This window comes from Ceratotherium simum, chromosome 20 (assembly GCF_057802395.1).
Source record: "Ceratotherium simum simum isolate JZ-2026a chromosome 20, ASM5780239v1, whole genome shotgun sequence".
Lineage (NCBI taxonomy): Eukaryota > Metazoa > Chordata > Mammalia > Perissodactyla > Rhinocerotidae > Ceratotherium > Ceratotherium simum.
In genome coordinates, this window is record NC_141919.1 from 25,858,758 (window position 1) to 25,873,697 (window position 14,940).

The following is a 14,940-nucleotide window of genomic DNA, read 5'->3' on the forward strand; positions in this document are numbered from 1 at the left end:
CTTTGTTTGTTTCTTTGTCCTTTCTGTCCTCTAACGTGCAGTATAAAACCACGCGTGAAGAAGTGAGTTCTTCCAGTGAACCAGGGATGAACGTGACGGAAGCATCTGTCACAGTCGTCATGACAACTGCTATTTCCAAGGTACCGTTTCCATCCTTGTTGCCTGTGCCCCTTCCCCAGTTGGCAGAGGCTGAGTCTTGAGCAAGCAGGTGATGGAAATACAGCTGATCCTTATTATTCGCTCATCCTGCATGTGTGAATTTCACCTACTCACCAAAATGTGTTTGTAACCCCAAAATCAACACTCATGACACTTTCATGTCATTTGCAGACACGCAAAAACCAGAGAAAAATTTAGGTCACCCAATAATACACACATTCCCAGCTGAAGCTGAACAACGATATGCTTTGCCTTCCTGTTTCAGCTTTCATATTGTAAAGAAGTATCCTTTTTGCAGTGTGTTTATGCCACATTTTTCACATTTTTGTGCTTTTTCTTGGTGATTTCACTGTTTAAAATGTCTCCCAAGCATAGCGCTGAAGTGCTATCTAATGCTTCTAAGCACAAGAAGGCTGTAATGTGCCTTGAGGAGAATATATGTGTGTTAGATAAGCTTCGTTCAGGCATGAGTTATAGTGTGTTAGTTGTGAGTTCAACATTAATGACTCAACAATATATATTAAATAAGGTGTCTTTGAACAGAAACACACATAAAGCAAGGTTATATATTGATTATTTGACAAAAATATTGTGACCATTGGTTCCCAGGAGCTTAATCCTATATTTCCCCTAGGAACAGTGATTAAATATTCACTAATTCAGTGTTGGCAGCCACTTTATAGAACATAACTACCGAGAATAATGAGAATCAACTGTATCGCATAGAGAAAAGAATGAGCCCTGTTGCCTCTACATCTCTGCCACTCCTTAGAGTTGAGTTGGGCACTTCTGGGAACCACTTTAGATTTGCAAGGCTACGTAAACACGGCATGCAGGCCCACAGGTCCTTATCCGAAACTCTCTGCCAGGATATGATTCAGAATCCAGAGTCTTTCAGACTTCAGAAGGGTCATGTGGTGTATACTGTATGTTATGCAACGTCCTTAAATGGGATTGGCAGCAACACTGTAGAATCAAGCACATCAATACTTCTGCAACAAAGTCATGAATATTCTGCCAAGTAAGAGAAATAGACTGTACGTAGCCTCATCTCAGTTCAGGATAGGTTTTGCCACCAAGAGTTTGCCATAAACTTATCAATAAAATCATTGGGCTTTGAGAGCTTTGGGGATTTCAGCATTGGAGATTAGAATGTGTGGGTCTGAAGTACTATATTTGTCGTCCTGTAGATTTCTCCTGAATGTTCTCTGCCTTCACATAAGAAGGAAAGATTTAAGGAAAAAAGAAATATTTAGTAGACTTAAGAACTGAAATTAAAATAGACCACAAGTGGCTCCCTGTTTGCTACTGCAGAAAGCCTTAACTCCCCTGAGTTCAGTGGCCCTCCAAGACCTGGCTCTTCCCCAGTTTCCCAGCTTACTTCTCAGTAGGCCCCTCTATTCTATCCAGATCCGCCTCCTCAATTCCTTCTCATTCCTGTCTTTCAGCGTGGTTCCACAAAGATTTTCTGTGCACCTTCCATGTGCCAGGCCCTGCTGGGCATTGGGATTACAATAGTGAAAATTGCCCACACATACAATAGTGGCATCTGCCCTTATGTGAAGAGTGATAAATATCACAATAGGGAAGAACAGGGTCCTCTGGGGCATTTGACAAGGAGGTTTAAATTAGTTTGGGGGCCACAAAGGATGAGTAGGAAATAACAGAGGCCGGGTGCATGATGACTTTTGCCTTTGCTTACCATTTTTCTGCAGTATGCTTTCAGCTCCTGGCTGCCTACTGCTCAGGCCTAGCTTTAACCTCACAGTCTTCATTCATGTCCCCAGTCTCCATAGGCCGCCTGTGACTCAGCCTGGCTGTGCAGTTAATTACACACCATCTTGCCTATCATTGGCTCGTGTTTCTCATGGTTAGTCTTCTCTCTCCAGCTGCACTTTAAGACCTTGTGTTGTAGCCAATGCTGTTAGCACATTCTAGGTGCTCGATAAATATGTGTTTGATCATATCAGGTCATAAGTAAGAAATGACTGATAACCCAGTGGCTTGTCAACATAATTCTTTATAAACCTGGTTTGCACCACTCAGATTACATTATCTCCCTATGAAATGCTGCACCACTCAGATGAAGTTTTCTCTCCATAAATCTCATGCTATTCTTACCCAGGATAAAGCAAAGAAATGGTTCGTAGTAATAGGTATCTGGTTAACTTTTATATCTCTAAAATCCTGTTGGTCATCCAGATTAGAGGCAGTAAAGAATATTCCTGTGCTTCATTATCAGGATAAAAAAGATAGGAAAATGTCCTAAAAAATGTTCGTACTGGTAAATATTTTGTGCTTCCTGCATTATTAATTCTTATCTTGTTTATGCAGACTCCAAATGTAGCTAGTAGTTAAAATAACACTGTAAAGTGCCTTGATTCTAAAGTTCTTATTAAAAATGTAAAACATCTCAGAATAGGACATCTTCAAAAGAAATATTCAAATATGGATTTGTTGAGAGAAAGAGGGGAGAAAAAAGCACTTTAAACTTCAGTGGCAGAGGGTAGGGCAGTAAAAGTTGATACGTACATAGGTGTTTTGGTTTTTTTTTAAATTATATTTCCCAGAGTATTGACTGGTAGATCACTAGTTTATTATATTTGGCTAGTGTACCTTCTCATGTCAGGACCTATACATTCTAACAGGATTATAATCATGCATCAATGTATTTTCTTGATTTTGATCCACAGAACAAAACAAAGGAATACGAAATCGTAGGCTCATATTCAGACAGCACAAATATCCTGGGCCTGATTGTCTTTTGCCTCGTCTTTGGACTTGTCATTGGGAAAATGGGAGAAAAGGGACAGATTCTGGTGGATTTCTTCAATGCTCTGAATGATGCAACCATGAAAATCGTTCATATCATTATGTGGTGAGCAAACGCTGGTTAATGCCATCTTGCTTCCTCTGACGACTGTCCCCTCAAAATTAGAATGAAGAGGCTTATGTTTCTCAGCTAACCTCACCCTAGAGCGGATGAACACTGAATCAAGACACTAGAGTGTTAAATAATTCCACATATTACGTAGGAGTTAGTTCACTAACAAAAGTCTAGACATCAGCTATGATTTTTGTACCAAAGCCCTTGATCATCTTGTACTCATCCAGCATTCTTGTAAGAAGTAGCTCTTAAAGGAGTGATTTGAAGGAGTTCCTTGCACATCAAAACACAAAGGGCTTTCCTTATTAGACCCCATGCAGAAATGATATTCAAAATATTTACAACTGGTACAGCCTGGGCACTAACCCATCCAAATGGAAGCTACCATTGGGTGAGCATACCAGTGGCACCACTTGAGTATCTGCCCTGTCCCTAAGATGCCAAAAAGTCCACCTTTCCTAGGAGACATTTACCTCAACTTATCTCCTATTGAGTTGGTTCAACATTATTTACTCCAAAGTGTAGACATTGACAGTGATGTAAAAGGTTCAGTTATTTCAGTCACTTAATCCCACTGAACCTCAGCTTCATCATCTGCAAAACAATGATAATAAAGTCTCCCCCTAGAGTTGGGAGAAGTACATTAAGTGAAATAATGCATGTAAACTACTTAACCAAATGCAAGGCATGCAATGAGAGCTCCATAAACAGAGCTATTACAACCACTTCCACTGCTAATTCTATTGCTCTGCTGCTGATACTATTACCTGGGAAACAAGATGACCAAAGCTAGAAAGAGCCAAGTGGCCATATTTGAGGGTCAAGCTAAAGTGAGATCTGCAGATTTGACAGTTGGCAGGATGTAAGTGTACTGGGAGCAAGGCGTGGGATTTGCATCAGTTTAACCACTCATTCTTGCCAAGTTTGTTCCATTTTGGTAGCTCAGGTGGGTAGAGGTGCTGAGAGCTCAGGTGCACACAGGTGCTGAAACCTGGAGCCAGTGTGGTTCACCAGGGCCTCAACCTGAGACCTTAGCTTCATTGTTTACTCTGTGCTCCTTCCAGCTGAGTGCACGTGCCAAGCCGAGGTGCATGCCCCAGCTTGTGTCTTCCCCAACAATCCCACCCTGAGAAAACTCCAGCTGATGAAAGCACATCTTTGTTGTGCTTACTTTCTAGTTACATGCCGCTTGGTATTTTGTTCCTGATTGCTGGGAAAATCATAGAAGTTGAAGACTGGGAAGTATTCCGCAAGCTGGGCCTTTACATGGTCACCGTCCTGAGTGGGTATGTCAGACTCAAGAGAAGAAAAAGAAACCTCATTTGAGCCAATGGATTGCTGCTGAGAGGCTGAGTTCCATTTGGTTAAAATCGGCTTCTCTCCCCTGTGCAGAGAAAGATGGGGTTCAGAGATAAGAGAGCAGGGGTAGGAGGGCTGCCCTTTAACAGCTGTACTGGAGGTGGATCACACTGTGCTAATTGCCACTTCTTGGCAGAACAGCCTGGACCAGGCTTTGTCACTGCCTTTATTAGTTGTGTTAAAATAATTTTTTAAAACAAGAGCAAAACCCACTGGTAGCCTCTCTTGGCTCTCTCCTGGCCTTCACTTCCTCAAGAATATTAACTAACCAAGCAAGTAAGATTAGCCCCCATTTACCCTGAGCATGAAAGAAATTAGGCAGAGCCTGAATGAAATCAGACTCAAGCAAGTAGGAGCTGATTGGTTCCAACCCTGTTGGTGGGGCTGATAACCATCGTCATGCCCTGCATCATGAGAGTGTCAGAGAGACCTGGGAAAATCTTCAGGCTAGTAGGAATTGTGTAACACAGGAAGGCAGTAGGAGACAAATTATTTGCATATTTATTACAGCTCAGTTATTGGTTCCTTGAGGGGAGATGTGGTGGGATAGGTTATGAATGGTGCCCCTGGATATCTATGGATATCCCCTGGATGGCCCCCCCCCACTCCTGTGGGCAGGATACATCACATGTTCTAAGAACTGTGAACTAAGGGAATGAGTAAACATCATCAATTTGACTCCCACATGTCAATGCCCCAAATACCCAACTTGAATAGTCAGCTCACCTATTGAAACTTGATTGCATTGGGGAGTTTCCACTGCACAGCATTTGGTTCTCAATCTTTGTTTACCAAAAGCACAGCACTGACGGCCGATGGGGAAGCCTGTCTCCTGCAGTGTGAGGGCCAGAGTCAAATCCTGGGGTCCCAGTGGTAAGGGAGGAAGGACCATCTACTTTACTAGAGGTCAGGGGCTGTGTCCAGGCAGTGATGTGGCTGAGGTTTATTATGCTGAGCCATTTCATAATGGGGTTCTGCTGGTTTCTGTTCTCTCACCCTATCTAGGAAAACTAGATAACTAAAAGACAGAAAACTGAAAGTCTGTTCCTCATAGTTCTTAGCCACAAGCTCTCTATCCAGAAGACCTTCTTTCCAGACCGTCAGGATCTGTATTTTCAATGACCATTTCTTATTATTTCAGCTTCACATAACTGATCTGTAAACTCTAAGTTGCTACTTACATGGCATCTGCTGAATCAGTCTCATTTCTTAAGCCCTCTGTTTTGTGTAATCTGTATATTTGCATGTGAAATAAGGAATAGTTTTGGAAAGCAGGAATAACAAAGAAAAGAGGGTCAGTCCTGAAGTATGACTGTGGAAGAGCAGGGACTTCTTCCTCCTTACTGCACCCTGACTCCCCTCTTAGGCAGTGGGCACCGTCCAGCAAGACAGCAGCATGGTCCAAGGAACAGAGGGGCTGAGTGTTGTGAGAAGGGCTATAATAGAGATTTGTATGAGGCCACAGAGTCACCAAGGAGGGAAGGGTCAGCTCAGTCTAGGAAGGCTGCCCAGAGGAAGGGGAAGTTTTGCTGAGTCTTAGAGGAGGAGTATGAATTCAGCAGTAGAAGGAAGTGAAAGCATTTCAGCATGTATAGCAGGAATAGCATGTACAGGGCTTGGCAGCATAACACAACTGTCCTGTGAGGTCTGAAATGTGGATTCAGCTACTGGCTTTGCCACTAACTTTGACAAGACACTTCATTTGCTGAGTGAGTCTCCTTATCCTCATATGTGGAATGGAGACATATTCCTGCTCTACTTCTCGTTGTCTCATTGAGTCATTATGAAAAGTGAATGATAACATCATGAATAAAAAAGCTATTTGAAAAAAAGATTAATATGAATAGGTGGTATCAGTTATGAACTTGTTTCTTTCTCTCGTTTACAGGCTTGCAATCCACTCCATTGTAGTCCTCCCATTGATATATTTCATAGTCGTACGAAAGAACCCTTTCCGATTCATCATGGGAATGGCTCAGGCTCTCCTGACAGCTCTCATGATCTCTTCCAGGTAAATAGAAGAGGGGTGTCTGGAAGAAGTCTGGGCCAGGCCTTATCACCTCTCACCTCACTTGATAAAGTGCTGCCTACAGCTTGTGGTTTTTGTAGCTGCCTTTAATTGGAGAACTGACCTCCATATTCTATGCCCATGTCCTTGAACATATTTCTTCACCCTATTGGATATTCCCTGCCTTCTTGGCATGGCCTGCAGCCCAGGAAGGGGCCGTGGTGTAACTCGGAACAGTGGCAAGCACAGTACCTCTGATTCCTGGACCTCCCAAAAGTGCCAGCATGCTTTGGGCTCTGGCCTTAGTTTTTGGAACAGAGGTGTCTCTTCAGGCAAGGATTGAGGACCAGCATTCCTAGACATAAGTTCCTTTCTCTTCTTATCACACAGTTCAGCAACACTGCCTGTCACTATCCAATGTGCTGAAGAAAATAACCATATAGACAAGAGGATCACTAGATTTGTGTTACCTGTTGGGGCTACAATCAACATGGATGGGGGCGCACTCTACGAAGCAGTGGCAGCTGTGTTTATTGCACAGTTGAATGACTTGGACTTGAACATGGGGAAGATCATCACTATCAGGTGGGGCATGGTGTCACATTCATTTTCATCTCTGTTACTGGAATTGCCTCAAGTAAAAACCATCTGTGAAGGGAGATCAAGCATGTCCAGCAATGGATTGATTTTCTAGGTCTACAAAGTCCCTTTCCAAGATTAAAGACAACTATATTACAAGTAGTGGGATTGTGGTATGCAAGATTTCTGCTTCAGGGTCTGGATAGCCACAGGCATTACTCTGTTCTCAGTTCAGTTTACCTAGGCACAGAGTAGATACCAAGGATTCAAGGTTGAATAAGGGCTGGTCCCTGCTTTCAGGGGGTTCCCAATAGGTAGGAGATACAAGGGCTATAATAGAGGTTTGAATGGGGGCCACAGAGGGCACCAAAGAAGGAAGGGTTGGCTCTACTTACAAGGTGAGGAAAGGCTTCCTGGAGGAGGGGAAAGTTTAGCTAAGTCTTAGAAGAGGAATAAGAATTCAGTAGGAGAAGAAGGAAGCTAAGAGCATTTTGGATAAAAGGAATAGCATGTACAGGGGCTTGTGATGTAACCATGGCCTAGTTACAGAGCACAGATTATTTGGTATGGCTGGCATAAAGAGTACAATGTGGAGAACATAAAGTAATGAGGGGCCGGCCTGGTGGTGTAGTGGTTAAGTTTGTGTGCTCCGCTTCAGCAGCCCGGGGTTCACAGGTTTGGATCCCAGGCGTGGAGGGACGCACCGCTTGTCAAGCCATCCTGTGGCAGTGTCCCATATAATGCAGAGGAAGATGGGCACGTATGTTAGCCTAGGGCCAATCTTCCTCAGCAAAAAGAGGAGGATTGGCATCGGATGTTAGCTCACGGCTAATCTTCCTCACAAAAAAAAGACAAAGAAATGAGGGGCAGGGATCATATCATGAAAGGCTTTGTGTGAGGAGTTCATGAAAAGGTCTTAGACAATCTTTCATATTATGGACAGATTTTCATTTTAGAAAGGTAACTGGCAATATGGTGGATGGACTGGATGGGAGCAGGAACCAAAAGCTAGAAGACCAAGTAAGGGCACTGGCAAAGAGATATCCCATAATTGTTTATTCATATCCTTTTTTTTTTTTTTGTGAGGCGATCAGCCCTGTGCTAACATCTGCCAATCCTCCTCTTTTTTTTTTTGCTGAGGAAGACTGGCCCTGGGCTAACATCCGTGCCCATCTTCCTCCACCTTATATGGGATGCTGCCACAGCATGGCTTGCCAAACAGTGTGTCGGTGCACGCCCGGGATCCGAACTGGCGAACCCCGGGCTGCCGCAGTGGAGAGCGTGCACCCAACCACTTGCACCACCGAGCTGGCCCCTATTCATATCCTTTTTTTGGCAAATGTTGCAATAAAACTTTATATTACTGATGGCAGTGTAAACTGATTCAACCCTTTTGGAAATTAATTTGGAAACTCGTTAAAAGTGACACACAATTTTTCAAATGCAATGATCCTTCCTCTGGGATTTTATACTTCAAATTTATACTAAATAAGACAAATGCTTTTATGTAAAAAACATCTTCAATATAGTAGTAAGTATAGTAGTGAAAAAATTGAAGCAATTTGTATGTTCATCAACCAAGAACTTACTGATTAAAAGCTAGTATATTCAATCACTTGAATATTTTATAGACCATTTAAAAGATATGTATGCAGGTCTTATATCAAAATAGAGGATATATTTCATTTAGTTCTGATTTGATTTATCCTAGTAGCACCTTTAAGAGTGTATTGTGTTTTATCTTATTTTTTTATTAGAAAAATAGAGAAAATGCCAAATAAGGAAGTAAACATAACCCATAATCCACTAATTTCTAAAATTATCATAGAAAGTATAAAGTGAATTGTGACGTTCTTCCTGACGTTAGGGAGGATCACATGATATACATTGGTTAAAATCATCAGGGTACAAAATTGCATATGTTCCAATTATATGACAATAGATAAAGCTTTATGTGTGTAGATATAGGCATATGAAAAAAATGAGTAAAATATCTACAGTGGGTACTGAGATGATGTTGATTTCCAAACTTTCTTCAATGTGATTATAATGACTGTATGAAATTGAATACATTCAATGAAACAACTGCCTCCAGTAGACAGCTAAAGATTGACATAAGAATTAAAGCAATATTACTCAACTAAAAAAAAAAAAAACCCAGAAGACCAATAAGGAGACTACTGCAGAAGTCCAGGTAAGGTATGAAAAGGCCTACATCAAGTCACTGACACAAGATATGGAGAAGAGGTAATGAATTCAAGAGGCATCAGTTGGATTCAGAGTGAGTGACAAGGAACGGCTAGGATAACCCCCAGGATTGGTGGATGGTTCTGGATTGGTGAATGGTGCTTACTAGAACAGAGACTAGTGTAACAGAAGCAAGTATAGGTGGGAAGATAAAGCATTTATACTTTTTGACACTTTGAATTTGAAATGCCTTTAAGATACCCAGGTGGAAATACGCAGTGAGAAATGTAGATACAGAAGTCAGGATCATTAGCTTGATGGTGGTCATCAAGCACTTGTGTCATGAGTCAGTTATGTGTGTTTGAATCTGAGCTTCACCATGATTAGCTGTGATCTTGGCCAAGTTACTTGAATTCTCTAAGCTTCTGTTTTCTCACCTGTAAAATGAGGATAATAATACTACCTACATTTTATGCAAGTAGTGATAATTAAGTCAGATGATGTATATAAAATGCTTAGAACATACTGAGGCATACTGAATGCCTACATACTGAGCCCTCAGCAAATGTTGCGAATGGATGATATTACGTAGGGAGAGTTTATAGAAAAGAGAAAATGACTAAGGACTGAGCCCTAAAAAATCCTAATATTAGAGGCAGGCAGAGAGGGGGGAACCCAAGAAGAAAAATGAGAAGGAACAGAAAGGTGGGAAGAGAGCCATGAAACCATGGTGTCATGGAAACCCAGAGAAGAGAGATTTTCAAGGGTGAAATGGTCAACGGAGTCAAATACTAGAGATTTCTAGTCAAATGAAGACTGAAATTGTCTGCTCAAGTATATGGTGAAAACGTCATTAGTGAATTTTGGCACAGTTGTTTATCTGGAACAGCACTGTTCATTATGGTAGCCACTAGCCACATGTGATATCTACCAAATTGGACAGAGCAGACAGAAGGTTCTATCATTGTAGAGATAGGTTCTGTCATTGCAGAAAGTTCCACTGGGCAGCGCTGCTTTGAAATGATGGATTGGGATTAGAGTTAACCTGGAGACTTTAGTTCAGTTTAGAGTGGAAGTTTAAAACTAAACTGGGTCCCTAGACCTAAACAAGGTTGAATCTGAACCTTTCAGAGTTAATTCACTCTTGGATCCCTAGCACTTGGCATAGGCATAAATCCAGGCATCAAGTAGGTTCATTAACTAACTGTTCTAATGCAGTACATTTTTAAATCTTCCCCAACTCTAAATCATAAAGTACTTATTGCAGTTTGCTTAAAATTAACTGAAGACGAGAACAAACTAGACAATTTGGCACATCAGCTGGGAAACTGTACTGATGCCGCGTGATCTGGGAAGTGCCAGTGGCTGAAGAAGCCCATGCCGACAGAGCTTGAGTCAAGTCCTGCAGCTTGCACAGCAGCGAGTATGTTAAAATTGAAACCTTGAGTCATACCTGAGAAAGTTCCACAACCACCCGTGGTTCAGAAGTTGTTACTTTTATACTTCCAAGTGCTTTTTCCCCGCTCCCTCACCCCAGCCTCTGGAACCCAGTCTGCACGGAACTGACTTCCAAGGAGTGGTTGTAGGAGGTGCCACTTCTTTCGGGTATTTGCCACTCTGTGAGGAATTCCCTCCCTCTGCCCCAGCCATAAGTTTCCTATATCTTTCTAACCTTTAAAAAAAAAAAAAAAAAACCTGACTGCTAGAGGAATAAGCTTTGGGCCTAGTGGCTAAATAATCAATTCACATAAAAACCTCTCCCCCTGCTCTGGTGTATTCTTAAATCAGACTTGCTGATAAGTACTGGCCCAGAACCAATAACAACAACTGTGAGGCCCAGAGTAATCATTGACTTAAAATAAAAAATCCTCTCTGGCTCTACCTGGGAGAGAGTGAAATAATAAACATCATTTTTAACTTTACGAGTTACAGTTGTGGCTCATGTGGTTTGTAGTTAAAGAGGTTTTTGGACCCATAGTTTCTCTCTTTCTGTGGTTCTTTTGAACTGGACATCAAAGAAACATAGGCACCATCCACCCAAAACAGACCCTTTTGTGGTTTTGTCATACTTTCACTTATCAAAGGTTACAAATGATTGAAAATGGGATAAATTTTCTTAAGACAAAAGATAATTACAGGATTTGGGGCCTAGAAAGAGCTTAGAGGAAAAAAGTAGCAGTAATAGTGATAGTTGTTATTGTTTTTGTAGAGGAGAATACTAGCAGCAGTCATAGCAGTAGTAGCGCTAGTAGCAGCTGCTGAAGTAGCAGAAATGGCATCAGATTTTAAGCATCTACTATATCCAGGTGCTGTACCGGATGCCTTACATGTATTACCTCATTTAATCTGCCCAGCAGTCCTGCAAAGTAGTCTACTATCCCCATTTCATGGGTGAGAAATTGAAATTCAGGGAGGTAACTTGCATAAGAACGTGCTGTTAGTAAAACAGCAGAGCCAGGTCTGTCTGACTCTAAAATCTGTGCTCACTCTAGTTCATAGCCCAGTCCCCAACCTGTCTAGAGAGCTGAGCTACACCAGATCTCAGTGCTAGGGAAGAACTTTCTAGCAATTATTATTGTTTTCTTCTGTGAAAACCCTCTAAAGTCAAAGTAGAATATATTTAAGCAAAAGGAATAGGTTTTTATATTTTTCTCCCCCATCTGAAGATTTATAGTTCTGAGTTTCAGACCAAAGCCACTCAGATGGCTGAAGTTTAGTAAGCAAGGTTGAGGGTCAAAGACAGAGTTTTCTTTGGCTAAATGGATTCTGAGTTTCAAGCCCCGTCTCAGGCTATGTTAACCATGACCTGTGGGGGCTTCCAAGCGAGATCAGTGGGTATGGGCACAAATCACTTCTGACAAAGAAAGCCCACTGATGCTTGCAGTTTAAACTTTTTCAACCAGCATTGAAATAAACTTAGATTTTTTCAAAGAGTACTTAAATCAGAACAGATCTAAAGGATTATGGAGGCTTGAAACTTTTAGAGGAATTGGGACGGCTCAGAAATCTCTAATTTACTGTAAATTGGTGGCCACAACCACTGAAGGAAAACACACTTGTCATAGAACTCTGGCCTGTGTTTGACCATCACCCCTCAAATGCCATCTGTAACACATTACTAGACAGATGAATGAGTAGTGGAATCAGCTTAGTAAGAACTCTGAGGCATTTTGAGCCCACAAGAATATGGATTTGTGGATAGAATCAGGGATTCTTCTAGTTTAAATTCACAGTTTCTACATCTTCACCTTTCAACCCAGTGGCATCCTTGGCCCAAGGATAAAAACACGTGTCTAAAAAGTATGGTGGATATCCCCTCAACTTCATTCAAATCCAGGGACTTTTTGGGGCCTATTAAACCTTTGTTTCCTCTAAAATGACCAGATTTAAATAAGGAAGATGTTGCTGATGAAAAACTGCACATTTCCAAACAGAAAAATCTCTAGTGCCACATTTTTCCTGCCCAAGAGGGATCTTTTTAAATACATAGTAATGAAGTTCATTTGGCTGCCTCTCCTGCATTCCAGATCTCTCTTCCTTTTGCACAAAGTGCATCCACTGGCAAAAAAAAAAAAAAAAAGTCAGGATTAAACGCTTGTACCTTGGACAGGAGTAATAGCTATTTCTCAATTCAGTGCCCTAAAGCACAGATACCCGAGAGGTCGAGTCTTGTCATGTCAAGAAAGTGTGTAAAACCTGCTTGACTATTGCCTCATTCCTTTGCCTTCACCTGAAATACCCTTGCCCGTTCACCCCTCCCGCTGTCCCCCTACCATCCTTCAAGGCAATATAAATTCCTGGCACATTTTAGATAGTCAATAAATGATTGGGTGGGTGAGTAGATGGAAGAAGGGAGGAAGGAAGTAGGTAGAGAGGCACTTGGCACTTGTTTAGGATGGGTGGATGCATAGATGGGCAGATAAAGCCTTCCATAAATACCCCAGTTGGTAAACTGTTGCCTCCCTCTTGAATATCTCTTGCTCGTTTTTTGTGTACCCCTCATTCAGTTCTTCTCCACTTCCCTGCGTTAGAATGATTGGCCATATCTCCCCCTAGAAGGAGATCATACTCCCTCAGGCTCCCACTGCTCTCTAATGAGGCAGAGCTAGTGCTCAGCAGACAACAGATTGTGATTGGCCAATGTGGGGACACAGCAATAACAGGCATCAGGATTAACTGTTTTGGGCCAGGGGCCTTGAAGAGAGTAATGGGTGTTTTAACTCCTTTTGTGCTGGTTTGTTTTGACTACAGTATCATGGCCACAGCTGCCAGCATCGGAGCTGCTGGTGTGCCCCAGGCTGGCCTGGTGACCATGGTGATGGTGCTGAGTGCCGTGGGCCTGCCTGCTGAGGATGTCACCCTGATCGTCGCCGTCGACTGGCTCCTGTGAGTTGGAATAAAACCACTGCCACAGCCGGATGGGAGGGCAGGCTTCCCAGCCAGGCAGAATCTGTGGTCTGTCATCTTTCTCTCCTCAGATTGCCTAATGAGCCATCTGTTGCTGCTTTAATTTCCCTCTGACCAGGCCATCTGATAACGTGCTTAAAAATTAACTTCTCATAACTTTGAGCAGTGATTTTAAAAAGCCAGTCATCTCCATTAGCTCATTACACCTGGTAATGCTCAAGGTTAGAAGCTGGGTGTGGGACAAGATAAACATAAAATAATAAGGTGAAGAAGCTGGGCAAGGTCTCAGACATTCCAAACCCCAGAGGCCACCCTAGCCTCTCCCAGCCCTGGATCAGCATCATAGCTTCAGAACCACCTGGTTCAAAATCAGCCCATCTTCCCAAGATCTTCATTACCATCAGGGGCAGTGGCACAAGCAAAGGCCTTGGGGTAAGACTAACTTGGGGCTGAATCCCTGTTCAGTGTCTTACTGGCTGCTTGACCTTGAGCAAATTCCTTAACATGTCTGAGTTCCAGTTGCATTAGCTGTGAGATGAGAAAGATTCCGTCTACTTCATTGGGTCGCTGTAAGGACTGAGTGGGCTAATGTGAGAGGAGTGTCTACAACAGTGTCTCGCAGGCAGTATGTGCTCAATAGATGGCAAGTTTTATTGCTATGGTTAGAATGAGTTGGACCATTCAGGCCTCAACCAACAACTCACTCTCTCTCTCTCTCTCTCACACACACACACGCGCGCGTGCACAGCTAAGGAACACACCAAACATCTGGGTAAGAACGTGCCTTTTGTGACCCTCAGGGTTAAAGTTAGAATAAGCCTGGTTCCCAGCTTTATCCTTGATACCCATTTTGTGCGTTGGTCTTCCAGCGTCTAGGTCTGGCTCTGTCCTCTGGCCGTCAGGGGTAAGTGGAGCTCCATATTGAGCCTTCACTCAGAACCTGCCTGGGCTTACTGGGGAGTACAGGGCTATGTAGTTTGCAAGCAGCAGCTGAGCTGGTGGAAAGGGAAGCAGAAACACCCCGTGTGGGTTTGAAGATATAGTCACGCCCCACAAGGCAGAAGCTCCTGCACCTGGAAAGCTGTGCCATGTGGGGCCCCCTCAGCAGCTAGCTGGTTCTACAGGGCCCAGCTAAGGTGGCACCTTTCTTGCCAAGATACCGTACTATTGAGGCAAGTGCTTTGACTTTTCTTTCTAGGGGAGATGGTGGATTTGCACTTCTCTCTGTTCCCTGGTTCTTCCTGGAACCAGTAACCTTCACTTCCAATGTACCAGAGAAGTCAAAGGTCCATTCTGATCCATGGGATAGAAAGACACTAGATGGTCCATACCAGGGTATCCATGGCCTTGTCAT

General features: G+C 42.7%; 1 protein-coding gene across 1 annotated transcript in view; it reads left to right on the forward strand.

The window, feature by feature from the left end:
• SLC1A1 (solute carrier family 1 member 1) overlaps positions 1-14,940 on the forward strand; it is a 71,279-nt gene that overhangs the window by 53,228 nt on the left and 3,111 nt on the right. The window contains exons 6-11 of the mRNA XM_004440661.3: positions 42-140; positions 2,853-3,037; positions 4,225-4,332; positions 6,294-6,416; positions 6,804-6,998; positions 13,431-13,565. Coding sequence (XP_004440718.1) covers positions 42-140; positions 2,853-3,037; positions 4,225-4,332; positions 6,294-6,416; positions 6,804-6,998; positions 13,431-13,565 — 845 coding nt within the window. The remainder of the gene's footprint in view (positions 1-41; positions 141-2,852; positions 3,038-4,224; positions 4,333-6,293; positions 6,417-6,803; positions 6,999-13,430; positions 13,566-14,940) is intronic.